General features: G+C 45.1%; 1 protein-coding gene across 2 annotated transcripts in view; it reads right to left on the reverse strand.

Annotated features, from left to right (window-relative positions):
* Window positions 1-13,670, reverse strand: part of PIK3CD (phosphatidylinositol-4,5-bisphosphate 3-kinase catalytic subunit delta) — a 628,820-nt gene that overhangs the window by 529,738 nt on the left and 85,412 nt on the right. For both annotated transcript variants that reach the window (XM_078642291.1, XM_078642292.1), the window contains exons 2-3: window positions 11,135-11,236; window positions 8,462-8,634 (exon numbers count right to left, since the gene is read on the reverse strand). In XM_078642291.1, coding sequence (XP_078498417.1) covers window positions 8,462-8,602 — 141 coding nt within the window. In that variant the 5' untranslated portion in view covers window positions 8,603-8,634; window positions 11,135-11,236. The remainder of the gene's footprint in view (window positions 1-8,461; window positions 8,635-11,134; window positions 11,237-13,670) is intronic.

Genomic DNA, 13,670 nt, shown 5'->3' on the forward strand with positions numbered 1-13,670 from the left:
CATGGCTCTTTGTCGGTCCAGGCAGTGAAACCTCTCCTCCTCTTTTGGGGTCAGGTGGAGCGAAAAATGCTGAAAGAGTGATGAATTGGTTGACAAGAAAAGGCATCAAAAACTTTGACAGACATACTGTCCTAGTCCATAACACCAGTTTGTGCAAATGAAAGGAAGTGTATAGGGGATGAACGGAGAGAGCTTGCAACTCACTCACATCCCTATGAGAAAGGCTGTTTTGCGATTCAGTAGAAGCAAAGGACAACTGTGCATCGGCTCAAAGAAGATAAAAATAAGAAAAGTGAGAACCAAATTAAGGTCCCACTGTGACATCACAAAAGATTTAGTCAGAACATATGGACAGAAACTTTCAGGAAATTCATCAAGACAGGCGATCTAAACAAGGTTGGCTGGCGCAGTATAATGGACAAAGGCCAAAAGGTTTGACAATTAGGGGGTCATTAGGATGGCGGATTTCCCGCATACTCCGGGCCGGCGGAAGCCACCGCCGGCCCGGAGTATGCGGGAAATCCGCCGAGGAGGCCTGAAAGACCCACCGCCAAATCAGGATGGCTGGTGGGTCTCCCAATCCGTCCGCCGCTTTTCCGCCGCGGTCGGAAGGCGACCACGGCGGAAAAGCAATAACATGGCTGGCGGTGTCTATCAGACACCGCCAGCCATATTAGGATGCAGGGTGAGTCATGCTTTTCCGCGGCGGCTTTTCCGCCGTGGAAAGGCATACGGACAGTCACTTTAGGGGCCCGTTGCGGGCCCCCTGGGTGAAGGTTGCGTGGGGGGTGCACATGGGGGGTACCTATGGTACCCCCCTGCCCTTGCGTGCACGAAGCGGCAGGCACCGCGCGGTGCCTGCCGCTTTGTGCATGCAAATGCACATCTTTCGTTTTTTGCATTGCGGCAGATGCTGCTTCAAGCAGCATCCGCCGCAATGTAAAACATACAGGATGTGACCGCCAGGGTGGCGGTCACATCCTAATTGCTATGGAGGGACCGCCGCTGCCCATGCGGACGGTCCCTCCAACTCAGGGGTGGCGGACGGACGCAAGTCCGTCCGCCATCCTAATCGGCCCCTTAATCTTTAAATATGGCTGTGGCAAATCCTTGCTGTGCTAAACACAACACAAAAAGCAGAACCTGCTGACAATTTTGTTTTTTAATGGGTCTTGCAGGAATTCCACCGGGTTATACACTTATCCCAGCATCCAGCGTAAATAGATTTTGTAAACCAACGCCTGGCTGCTAAAATTACATTAACTATTTTTGGAGGGACGTCGAAAGCAATCACTGCTCAATCACCCCGCATGGAGGTGTAGATTGTCCAGGGTGCAGGACCCTGTGTCGCTGCTGTGACAGAAATTCCTCCCAAAGCAGCAGCCTGATTGCGAACGGGGATGGTGATATCCTCCCCCTGCTCCATAGGTCGAGGCACACGACAGGGATGTCCACTGTCTCCGTTGTTGTTTGCATTGGCCATTGAACCGTTAGCTGTGCATGCCGGAATAGGGCGGCACTACCAGGGACTGGCATTGAGGTTCGACAAACAGCATATACCTCTATACGCTGATGACCTCCTTATTTTCTTGCCCGATACAGAGGAAGAGTTGGGGGGGGGGGGGGGGCGAATTTGCTGCGGGTGTTTGGAGGGATCTCAGGTCTAGGGGTCAACTTTGGGAAGACATGCCTGTTCCATCAGAGGTGGGCTCTGAGCGGGTAGCGGGAATTCGGTGGGATCAGAGTTGCTTGCCATACCTGGGGGCTAATATATACCTTGCGCCCGCTGACTTGCTGGAAGGTAATGTGGGAAGGGCTCTACGCGGGCTGCGAGGAAACCTGGTGTTTTGGAGTGCGCTGCCCCTGTCGGTAGCTGGCAGGGTGGCGCTCCTGAAGATGGTATTGCTCCCCCGCCTGCTACCTTATTTTAGGACATTACCAGTTTGGATACCAGGAGCAACCTTTCGGCAGCTTCGATCCATGGTTAGCGGTTTTCTGTGGGGAAACGGCAGAAGAAGGGGGGCATTGCCTATAATGATGAGGCCAAGAGTGATGGTGGACTGGTGGTGCCAGATTTTGAATTCAATTATTTGGCAGCTCAGCTACAATGGCTCACTCAGGCGGTGGCTGGGGAGATTCGGGGCCCGGATGGACTGGAGGGCCGATGGCTTCCGCGTCACGTGCTATCGTTTACAATATTACAGCTTGGGATCGCTTACTACGGAGGAACGGATGTTGAGGCAGTGCTGGAACAGATAGCAGCGTAGAGCCGGAACCAATCGTCCATATGCCCAGGATTCCATTGGGCATGTGTCCTGCCCTTCTGCATGGGGGGGATTGGTCAGCACTGGCGGAATGGGAGACATTGGGGGTCCAGGTGATGGGTGACTTGTACGAAGATGGGGAGTTGTTACCCTTCCAGATGTCGCAAGATAGGTATGACCTGCCGCGAGTTGATTATTTGCTACATGCAGCCCTGACCTTGGCGACACAGCGACATTGGAAAGAGGGGCTTTTGGAGCCAAAGACCTCTATGACATGCCAATATGAAGTAATGGCGGCGGGAGAGGAAACAGTGGGACTCCGCAGAGAGCCCATGGCGGAATGTTGTAAATTGTAAAAATATTTATTAAGCGCGGTTGCTGCCCGTAGGCGTCCAAGCGCTGGACGTGTTGGGAGGGCATGCTCAACACGCGACAGGCAACAGGGACTGGCACGGCTGAGGAGGTGGCGAGGGACACGGAGGGTGGAATGGATATCAGTGGGGAGGGGCGCACAGAGAACACCAATAACAACAACAATGATAGCAGTAATACGGACACTAGCGCGCAGCGGGGGCTCATGGCTGGAATGCTGTGAGGGTGCAGTAGACATGGGGAAGCATGTATGCGACGTGAGAGAGGAGAAGAGGAGTGGGGGGTGTGGGAGGCCGGCTAGATAAGATGAGGGAATAAACACACATTTACTAAATGAAGGAGGGGGAAGTGGACCTCGGGGAAGGGAATGGGGGGACTGTTTTGTATTGAACCCTGGTGATAAAGCTGTATCTCGTAATTAATGTTTTCTTGCAAATTTTATAGTTGCAACTGAGTTATGTATATATGAACTGGCACTCCAAGCGGAAAAGAGACGCAAAGACTCTCACAGGAAATGGACATGTGTGAAGGCCCGGGACTCAGTCGCCTGACATATATGTCAAACTATATTAGCGTCTTAATAGCAAAAGGCGAAGTCGGAGCGCTGATAGCAGAACACTGGTGATAATGTATTTGATGTACATGATGCATGAACTGAGTTGTTGAAAATTACATAGAAATGCCAATAAAAAGAGTTGACAAAAAAAAAATGAAGTAATGGCGGCGGGGACGACCAAAGCGATCACCCATGTGTATAGGCGACTGCTTGCAGAAGGCCTGCAGCCACTGCAGGACTTACGAAGAAAGTGGGAGGTGGATCTTGGGAAGGACATACCAGACAAAACGTGGGCGCAATTGATTCAGAGGGCTTGGAAGAGTACTAGGAATGCCAGATTCCAATTAATACACTTCTTTATATTACACAGGGTTTATTGAACCCTGTGTTAAGCCAAGATGAATTGGTATTTCCGGACAGATACCGGCCAGTACCCACGCTGCCAATTAGAGGGAGCAGTGCTGCCTCGCATGTTGTGGAATTGTGGGCAGTTAGGAACATATTGGGAAGAGGAGGTCGAGCAGCTTTGTAGGATTACAGAGCGCCACATAGACACTGACATGGGCACATGTATACTACACAGGTTTCTGCATACCCCCCGAACGAAAATCACGAGTAAGGCCCTGGACCTGGGCCTACTGCTAGATAAGAGAGAGATTACGGCCCACTGGAAGTCAAGGCGGGGGCCTAGTATAGGGAAGTGGAAATCGGAGTTACTTAAGTGGGCTATGAGCGAGATCACGGTTAGATTGCAACAGGCGGTGCGGGCTAATAATGAGAAGGCGATGGAGGCGGCGAGGACATGGGAGGCCCTAGTACTAGCATTACAGATGCCTGACACTGACTCGGAAGTGGGCTCTGTAGGGGAGGCATCAGTGGGTCCCCCTTGCTCGACCTAATAGTTTAGCCCAGAGGTGAATGCTGGGAGTCCTGTGAGAAGAACAAGAGGCAGTAGACATTGTCCCCCAAATATACTGAAACGAGACACGAAGGAAATGATACTAATATTGAAAAGTGCAATTAGGGACCTGGACACACTGGACGGCGATGGAGAGGGGTGGGGGGTTTTATTGCGAAGGATCATTGTTATTTCTACGGATTGCATTATCACGCATAGACATTGAGTAGTCCTCATCTTGATCCTAATCACTCATGAGTGCATACATCGGGAAGTTTGAAGAGAAGGAAATAATCATGCATCACAAATGCGAGGAATGTTACACTGCTAGGAGAGAGGGTGGGGGTAACAGGAAGGATGTGAGGTATGGAACAGATGTAACTAATTGATGTATGATTGCCATGCGCTGTTTTGGAGAGAACCTCCCCAAACCAAGTACGACGTGTCAGTCACCATCGTCAGCTCGGTGTTGAGTAGGGAAAGGGATCTGCTGTGAACAGATCAGCCACCACTGCAGATCTTTTGCACTCTCACGCGAAACCCAGATGGAATCTGTCAGGTTTCTTAGGTGCTGAACCCACTGAGACTTCAGAGCCCACTGCAGCACGTGCAAGTGCCATCTTACGTAGTCTACTAGCAGGATGCTGACGGCAAATAGGCCAAGAAGCATCAGAGCCACTCTCACTGAGATCCAGTACAGAGGCTGAAACATTGGATCCTGATACGAATGGCATAGACATGTTGATCAGGAGAGGGAGATCGAAACAGTACCATATCCATAACAGCTTCGATGAACGGAAGCCACTGCAAAGGAGTCAGGTGTGCCTTCACCAATAGAGAACCTTAAAGACGTCAGCCGGTTAGGCAGCTCGCATTATCCAGAAGTGGTCTACGACTGACTGTCGCAAACCTACCTTCAACAACCAGTTGTTGAAGTAGGAAAAGACTGGTATCTCTCAACCTCCAAAGATGTGCTGCGACCATTGCAATTACTTACGTGAACCCTCAAGGAGCTGAAGGCTAAAGGGGAGCACAGAAAATAGAAAATGCTGCTGGCCCACCTTGAACTGCAGGTAACACCTGTGGTACTACAGTACAGAAATGTGCACATAGGTGTCCTACAGGTCAAGCACTACATCCAGCCTTCTGGATCCAGGGCTGATAGAACTTGGACCAAAACCCTGAACTTGTCCATGAAATTGACATGCTGAGGAATAAAATAGGACGAACTCCTCCGTCCTTCTTCGGCACAAAGATATATAAGGAGTAACAGCCAGTCCCCATTTCCCTTGGCTCCTTTGGTCAAAAGAGCCCGCACCTCCAGCTACAAAATTGGAAAATGGTCCTCAAATACCCACTTTGATGCTGGTGGGAATATGCTGCAGATCTGAAAGGAATGGTGGAGGCAATACATTAAACTGGTTCCACTTGATATAGATGTGGCATCGTGAGAAAGCCGAATAAGTTTAGTGGCAGTGGCAGGGTGTAGGTGACGTACTGAGCAGCGCACTGTCCCGGAGGGCCTGAATGTTGTCAGATGGATCCAAGACCCCAGCCTAGAATGGACTGGGGAGCTGTTGTGTAGTGGGCCTTGAGATTCTGTTTGAGCCAAGTCCCTTCTAGAAGTCTCAAAACTGGCAATACTGTTGGGGATACTACTGCACAGCAGCAGAAAGGGAGATCACTGTGGACCTACTTTATTGAAACGCACCAGGGCCAAGTCTTTCTTTTCTCTAAAGAGATGGGTGCCACCAAATGACATGATGCCTGAAAGTCACATGAGAAGCCCAAAGCTCTCATCCACATGCAAGGCAGAAGCATCACACTGTTACCAACAACCCTGCTGAAGCAGTTCGTGGTGTTTAGCCCAGAATGGATGACATACTTCGCTGCATCCTCAAAATCTTGAATGGTCTGAACCAAAGTGGCCCTGAACTCCACTGAGAAAAATAACAAACTTTCAGCAACAGAGTTCCATAATGCATGGGAGTAGTGTCCCAACAAGAAGCTGGCATTGATGGATCTAAGGGCAAGGCTGACAGAGAAAAAGATCAATTTTCCAAACTACTTCATCCTCTTCAACTCTCTATCAGGCAGGGTCATAGGAAATTAATTAGGATTGACTCTGCTAGTGCTGGTTCGGACCACTAGACTCTCCAAAGTAGAGTCTATGTAAGGAAGGTAGGACCAGCAGGAGCTGCTTTATGGTGGTGTGACACTTCTTTATTTACTGGCGGGCCAAACATGTTTTTGCCTAAGCGCCCATAAAGGTGTCAGTCAGTGCCGCGTTAAAAGGTAACAGATGTTCTGCAGATGATTTTTAAGTTATAGGACCTCTGAAAGTCCATTAGTCTTCACTTCTATAAAAGGCAGTTGTAAATCAACGTTTTCGGCTGCCCTTCCAATAACCATTGCGAAGGACGTCGACTCTTCAGTAGAAGAACCAGGTGGAGACACCGGCCTTGTGTCGGAGGACAGTCTATTACACTGGCCTCTAGTAGGTCCATATAAAAAGTGCCCTCCCGCTGGTGTGAGGAATAAAATCATCCCCACTAACACTGTTATCACCATCATCACAGAATGCAGGTTGGCTCGGATGAGACTCCGACCAAAATGTAGCTGAAGTACTAGAAGGCAGCCTATGGGCGAAAGCATTGTCTTGTCTGAACCAGAAGGAATACTGACCGGGTACCCAGGATCAGAACTCGTGTGCATCTTTGTTCGAGGTCGGGACAGATTTGGTTCGGAGTTAGACAGAACTATTAGCGTCAGTGCCGGCATCAAAGTGAAAGGAACCGGACTGGATCGCAGCACCAAGCGTGGAATCTGCTCTAGAATCGGAGTTAGACCCGAGGCGTTTCAAAAGGCATAGCTGTACTGAGGGTGGACCCACTGGCGGTAACCTGTCTGGAGGCATCGAGGACCTCCACAGCCCGAATGTGAAGCATGGACTCCTTAAACACCTTAATTTGTTGTGGCATCGCAAAATGACCTGGGAACTCCAGGCGCATCAGAATAAACTGCGTAATTGGTTCCTCAGCAGGGGATCAGGAACTCGACGCAGGGCACGTTGATGTTCCCACAACTTCTCAAAAGGAGAGTGGCAAGGATGGGACGAGGCCTGCTTGAACTGCTTTCGTTTTTTTATCAATTTAGACTTATCTGAAGACTTGGAGTGAGATGAAGACCTGTTGTTGAACCAGGCAACAGAAGGGGAACAGGTCCTCGACATCGAGTAGGAGCAGCCTTTTTATCATTTCCAACGATGTTCAGCAATGTACAGATTGGTGCATATATGTGATTCTGCATCACTACCAAGGTGGGACAGAGCCTCGACAGAGCCGCTTGACATCACTTTTTGGCATGCAGGAGCAATAAGGATAAAACTCTACCAGATTCAGCGTGGTGGGTTGGTGTATTCACAAGGTGAGAAATCTGCACTTAGAAGTATCCAGCAGAAAAACTTAGTAGGACACGATTGTTTCTGTTCAGCATCAGTCAGAAGACCCTTAACTTCCTGCTTTTTCAGAGGATTACAGTGATAGGATCTTTTAATCGTGGTGATAGATAAGAATTGGTATGGACCTACTAGAGAAAGAGGAGAAGGGGGCTCTGGCAATGAAAATGTATTTGTCTTTTACCAGGGCCAAAGAGGTTATTACAAATTGGTTAGAAAATATGACTATAAAAACCAACCCCATGATGTCATTTTCAAGAAATACCAGAAAACATGCCTCTCTCTGTAAGGCAGAAACAAGCAAAAAATGAATGTATCCCAAAAGGGTATGAACAATGGAGAAGTCAATCCTGTCGCTCCTAATAAGAATAAATACCAGGAAATAAGAGGGGCAACTGTGAACATACCTGTAAATGGTGAGCATACATACACAAAAGGATGCTCATGTAGTGAGTGCACAGAGATTAACAGTGTCTTTTTGGAGAAGCTTTTTTTTGGTTGTGCCATGCAGGCAAGTACACAGCAGTTGCCAAGGATGACGAGTAAGGCAATAGAGTGCTCACAGTTCACACGCACCATGCAGAAATATCAGGATGCAGTAAACGTAAGCTGTATCAAACAGGGTGATAAAAGCATTTTTGATAAGGATTACAAAGAGAGAAGGACCAAAATCATTCACCATGGAAACGCACATCTACCTCATCGACATTCAACCCCATTTTTAAATACCAGGACCTGCTGTAGTACACAAAGATCACATAGAACCTACAGATTGATATAAGCTGGGTAATAATGAGAAGCTGCAAATAAGAGTATGAAATACAGACAAGAACTTGCAAGAGTTCAAATAAGAAAAGATCATGAAGCAGATACTGCACACAGTGGAAAACCAAGTAAGGTCACCAACTCAGTACCTGCTTGATTGCTCGAAGGCTGTCATTGCGGGGCACCAGAAACCGGAGGTAGATCCCAGTCGGCAGTAAAAAGTCCACCAAAATGCTCTGACTCTCATCCTTGGCCCAGAACTCAGCAGGGCAGTAAACTCCAGGAGGCATCCCACCGACAGCTCAGCGACCCTATACACCAGCTGAAACAGAGATCACAAGATGAGATTTCTACACATGGCATCTCATGGCATTCATTTGTACTGGCACTAGCTAGCAGAGAACTGTCTCTTTCCCCTCCCAGCTCCCGCAAGTTGGCAGAGATTTCTCCAAAAACATCCTGATAGTATCTTGCTAGGAAACTTGTTTCTATGTACACTTTAAAAGTAACAGGCCAAGCCACCACCCATCAATAGCCTATTTAAGTTCCCATCCCCTTGGAATGATCGGCCCAGAAACAATCTCAACTTTGGGAGGCAGTGATTTGTCTTTCAGGTGTGCAGACACATTGCATTTCGACATGGTGTTGGAAATGCTCCTGTGACCAATATAACTATTTCTTGTTATTAAGCTGTGCAAACTATATTAGGTTTAGTTGCTGAAAGTTACTCATACGTAGAGTGGTCCCCTGCCTCAGAAATATGCATACTCACTGCATTAGACTCCAGTGCTGGCAAAGAGTTCATTAGCAGTAAAGAGACTTCCTATATTGAGGGAATTCCGATACGCTGTATAATGATCTGGCGTTAGTGATAATTCATCAAAAAGACTACCTCATTTCTTTTTAAGGGTAATACTCAAAAGACAACTAGAGTACTGACAATTATTCCTAAATGACAGTAGAAGGGTTGGCCCTTTGTTTTTTCACTTTCATGAAATACATGTATCTTAATAGGTAACCCTTAAGAAGTATTAACAAATCCCCACAATTGTGTTCCTTGTGCTGCGGTGCGACAGAGCAAAAGGTATATGATTCTTCCTTACAGACAATGGGTCGTACAAGGTGTTATTTTAAGCAACTGTGAACTAGATCAAACTCTTCTCTGATTTTCATGAAGCATGTTAAGATGCACTGGGTGAAAGGGAAAGGAAACTGTGGTACACAAATCAGAAACCGTCCAGCACTAAAAAAAGACAATGCACGGTTCAACTTAAGCCACCAAACTAAACTTAAGCGAATTAAACACCCTACAAATTCTCCAACCAACCAACAAAACCCTCTTTCAACAATTCCTCAATCACTGAACATCCTACCAATAATCTTTCAACCAAAGAATTGTTCAACAAAACTCCAATCAAAAACAATTATTTTACCAAACAACAATCCTTCTAACAGCTAATTAAATATTTGAACAATTCACCAATCATGCGACTAAGCGTGCCATCAATAATTGAACAATCGTCTTGCCTAACCGCAACCATAAATAACAAAATGCCCTTTCAATCATCTAACAAAACATACTTCAATCTTGCGAACAACAACTGATACGTTCTAGAAACAAACCATTACCCAACAAAATATTCATTTTGCTATGCTTCACCCAAGCAACAGAAAACCTTAACATAAATTCTTTTTATCAACCTTTCGAAAATCCCCACCATCATCCTACCAAAAATCCTCCAATCACCCATGAGCAAGTACCAACATATCAGAAATTTATCCAAACCACCAAATAAACCTCGTAGGCTAATTCTACAACCAGCTATCCTACCAACAATGATGTAACCAATAAAACATCCAACCAACACTCCTCCAACCAACCACTGATCAGCCCTATTAACAGTCTTTCAATGAATCAACCAAACCTCACAAACAGCACTCCAACACAGAGACCTTCAACCTGCAATCCTCCCACCATAAGATCAGTAAGCTCATCTCATTCTTATGTTAGTGTCCTGTGCATCCATATGGACTCTGTACTCATTCTGCCCGCCCTCTCCTTCGTAAGAAAAGAGCTCCCATCCAACAATCAGTGACAGGCATCACTGTACAAACCCTAGCAATTCTTCATTCAATTAAAAAGTCAAACTCGTCAATAAATAAAACCACTTACAACATTCATTAATTAAAACATCCTCAAAACAGAGACCAGTCAAAAGCACCAACCATCTCCAGATCCCTCATAAAATCCCTGCCCTTTGAAAAAATTTAAAACCACAAAAAAAAGAATACACATGTGGAACACATCTCAATAACATATCTCCTCTCAAACGTAAGATGAAAACTTCAGAATAATGTAAAGACATTAGCAACCGAATATTAAAACACGTTATAACTGATCAGCCTAGAACTCCAGGTAGTGCCATGCACCCTGCCCTTCAAAAGGCAGCCTTGCACTTTGAACTACTTTGAACCTAATTTTTTAAAAGTGTGGTGCATTTGGCCGTCAAAGGTTGAGTTTGGTCCTACCAAAGTAGATTCACTGGCAAAGGAGTAAAATACCTGTTTTACAGCTGAGCATAATGACAGTGTGGACAGATAGCTCAAAATTACATATGTATAAAAAGCTTGTAATTCCCCTAGAAACAATATTTAGAGCATATTAAGCAGGTAGATAGATAGATGCAATAACAGCAGAGACTGGTGCTCGGAGACCTTGTCTGGCCTTCCCCCACCCAACCACTCAGTCACATTTCCTAATATCTACTGAACCTCTATTTCTAATTACAAACGTCTTCTGAAAAACTGGCTTCTATCATTACCTTTTATGATGTTGTTGACCTCTAAAACCGGAGTCATTGCTTTGTATGCGCGAACTGAATGATTGACACCAATGACATCTTCTTCAAATGATTCACTATGTCCTATTCAGACAAAATGAAACTTTATTATCCAGCAGTAATATTCCTCCGTCTCCAAGAATACTCTGAGAAAGACTGATCGGGAGAATGATGCATTCAATAATTAAAGCAGGTCTATATTGTACAATTGTCATACAGCACTGAGGTAGATTCAACATTTAAGGACGTTCCCATAAAAATTCTGATTTAATTTGGAGAAAATATGTTAGTTCTTAAAGCATTGTTGACAAACGTTATACTGTCGATTTTTTACATTAGTTGTCTTGGTGATAATCATAATGCTAATGAGATTGTGCAGATATGGACAACAGAAGAAAAGATTAACTTTCCACTAGAGGACAAGGTGAATGCTGGAGGGTCAAGGACACCCTAGGGAGAGATGTTAACCATAGAAAGGCATGGCCTTGACTGCGAGCTGTGGTGAAGAAGAACCGTAGAAGAATTTAATTGGGGTAATTTTGAAACTTGTAGTCTGCAAAGTATAATCATTGTGAAAAGGTAAACCCTACCCGTTATGTTGAGAGGGAGTGAGTACCAGCCCCATAGGACCAGTCTGTCGCATCTCTCCTGAGAGGGGTCTAAGTTGAGATCCCAGCTTTAATGCTGGTCAGTAGTGATGAGTATCCCAAGGTATCTAAAACTGTTGGTTTGAACCTGTAATTTTGGCTGCCAGCTAGTGACGCTGATTCGCATTCAACGGGTACAAGTATATATTTGACCCAATTAACTATCAATCGCAATACCTCGACATAGCTGTTCAGGTTGTACATCAGACTGTGTCCTGTCCATTGTAGATATCCAAGAAATAGGAACATGCTGTTTAGAATGCAGGGACACACAGAATAGATCAGGACATTCTAAGCCCCGATCAATTAAAACCTTCTCCTCCAGCAATCCCTTCATTCCTGTACCTCATCCTCCAACTTACAGGCTCCCAACAACTGTTACACTGTCATGCCCAATGGTTTCCACACTACCCATGACCCCATCACGAAAGATGAAATGCAATGTACGCCACCATCAGACACACTGGTTGAAGTCTGCAAACTGAAGTTTTGTCACTCTCTAAGCTTTTTGACTGCATCACACTATTGAATCCCCGACAGTGAAGAACACACCTTATTGGTAAACAGCACAGAGCAATATCAGCCTTTGGTGGACAATGTCCCTTTTAAAATAGTGAGTGTATTATCCCAAACTTCGGTTTACAATCACTGAAGCTAAGCAGTCGTTGCTCAGAAGAAAGCTGCATACACTGAACTTCACCAGTAAGGGTTAACTGAAGTAAGTATAATTCGTACCCTAGCTATGCAGGGTGCTGTCATCAATAAGAGGATGTGTATCAACGGCCAAAGCTGCTGACTTTGGAACTGGGGAACAAGGTTTGAGTCTCGGCTCAACAGCCTGTGATTCTGAGCCAATCAAAGACTTAATCTCCCCTTACCTGAACATTAATGTGTCCTTGTGTAATGTAACTAGCTCTCACTTGCATCAAAAGAGCAACCCAATAATACCTTGTGAGTAGGAGTATAAACTAGGTGTAAAGGTCAAGGGCCAACAAGGGAATCATTTACGGAAAGCTACTTCGAAATGATTTGCTTAAATTGTCTGTACCAACAGTAGGGACCTAAACATAACCAAGCTGTGCATATAACAAAAGCAGTCAATCCTGAAGAAAAGGCGCACACAAAAATTGGATACATTCTTACATTCAATATATTAGATTTGGGGGTACAAATCTAATTTGTCTGATCATATTCTATGTCTGAATGATGAAAACAAAGTTAAATGTCTATAAAGTCCACTCTATTTGATACCATCAAGAGCGAACAATAAAATGGTGAAGCTCCAGAACATTCACGGAGAAAGAGTTGGGACTTAGCATCGACATTTCGGTCTTTATTGTTACTAGTCTGCGAGACCATCCTTAGGACCACCATAATAAACTGGAAATAAAGAGCATTACCCCTTATGAATTTAAACAAATAGTAAAGATAGCCCTCTCTGTAAAAAATAAGGGCTATGTTGTCTATACCCTGAATAAATCAATTATCAAGTTGAAGAATCATCAAATATTAATTGGGACAAAAAATTCTGAGTGGAGCGATAGTGAATAAATCAATATGCAGATCGTCTCACAGGTATAGATCCTAACTTGTACTCATGTACAGCCATCCAATACCTTCAGGTCAATTTCATGCTCTGCACAACTGCAAACACATTTTTTTTTATTTCAGTTGTCATCAGTGATGTTACCAATTATGTCAAAGAACCCTTCATGAGTATAGTAATATGTGAGTTAATAAGAAGTGAATGGCGAGTGGTGATTTTCAGTGTTTTTAAGTTTCAAATAGGTTTAAATTGATATTTTTACCTCACTATAATATTACTTTAACGTTTGGTTTTCCCTGTGAATTTCTAAGGTTTTTAAAAAAAT

The sequence above is a fragment of the Lissotriton helveticus genome, chromosome 5_1 (assembly GCF_964261635.1).
Source record: "Lissotriton helveticus chromosome 5_1, aLisHel1.1, whole genome shotgun sequence".
NCBI classification, from domain to species: Eukaryota; Metazoa; Chordata; class Amphibia; order Caudata; family Salamandridae; genus Lissotriton; species Lissotriton helveticus.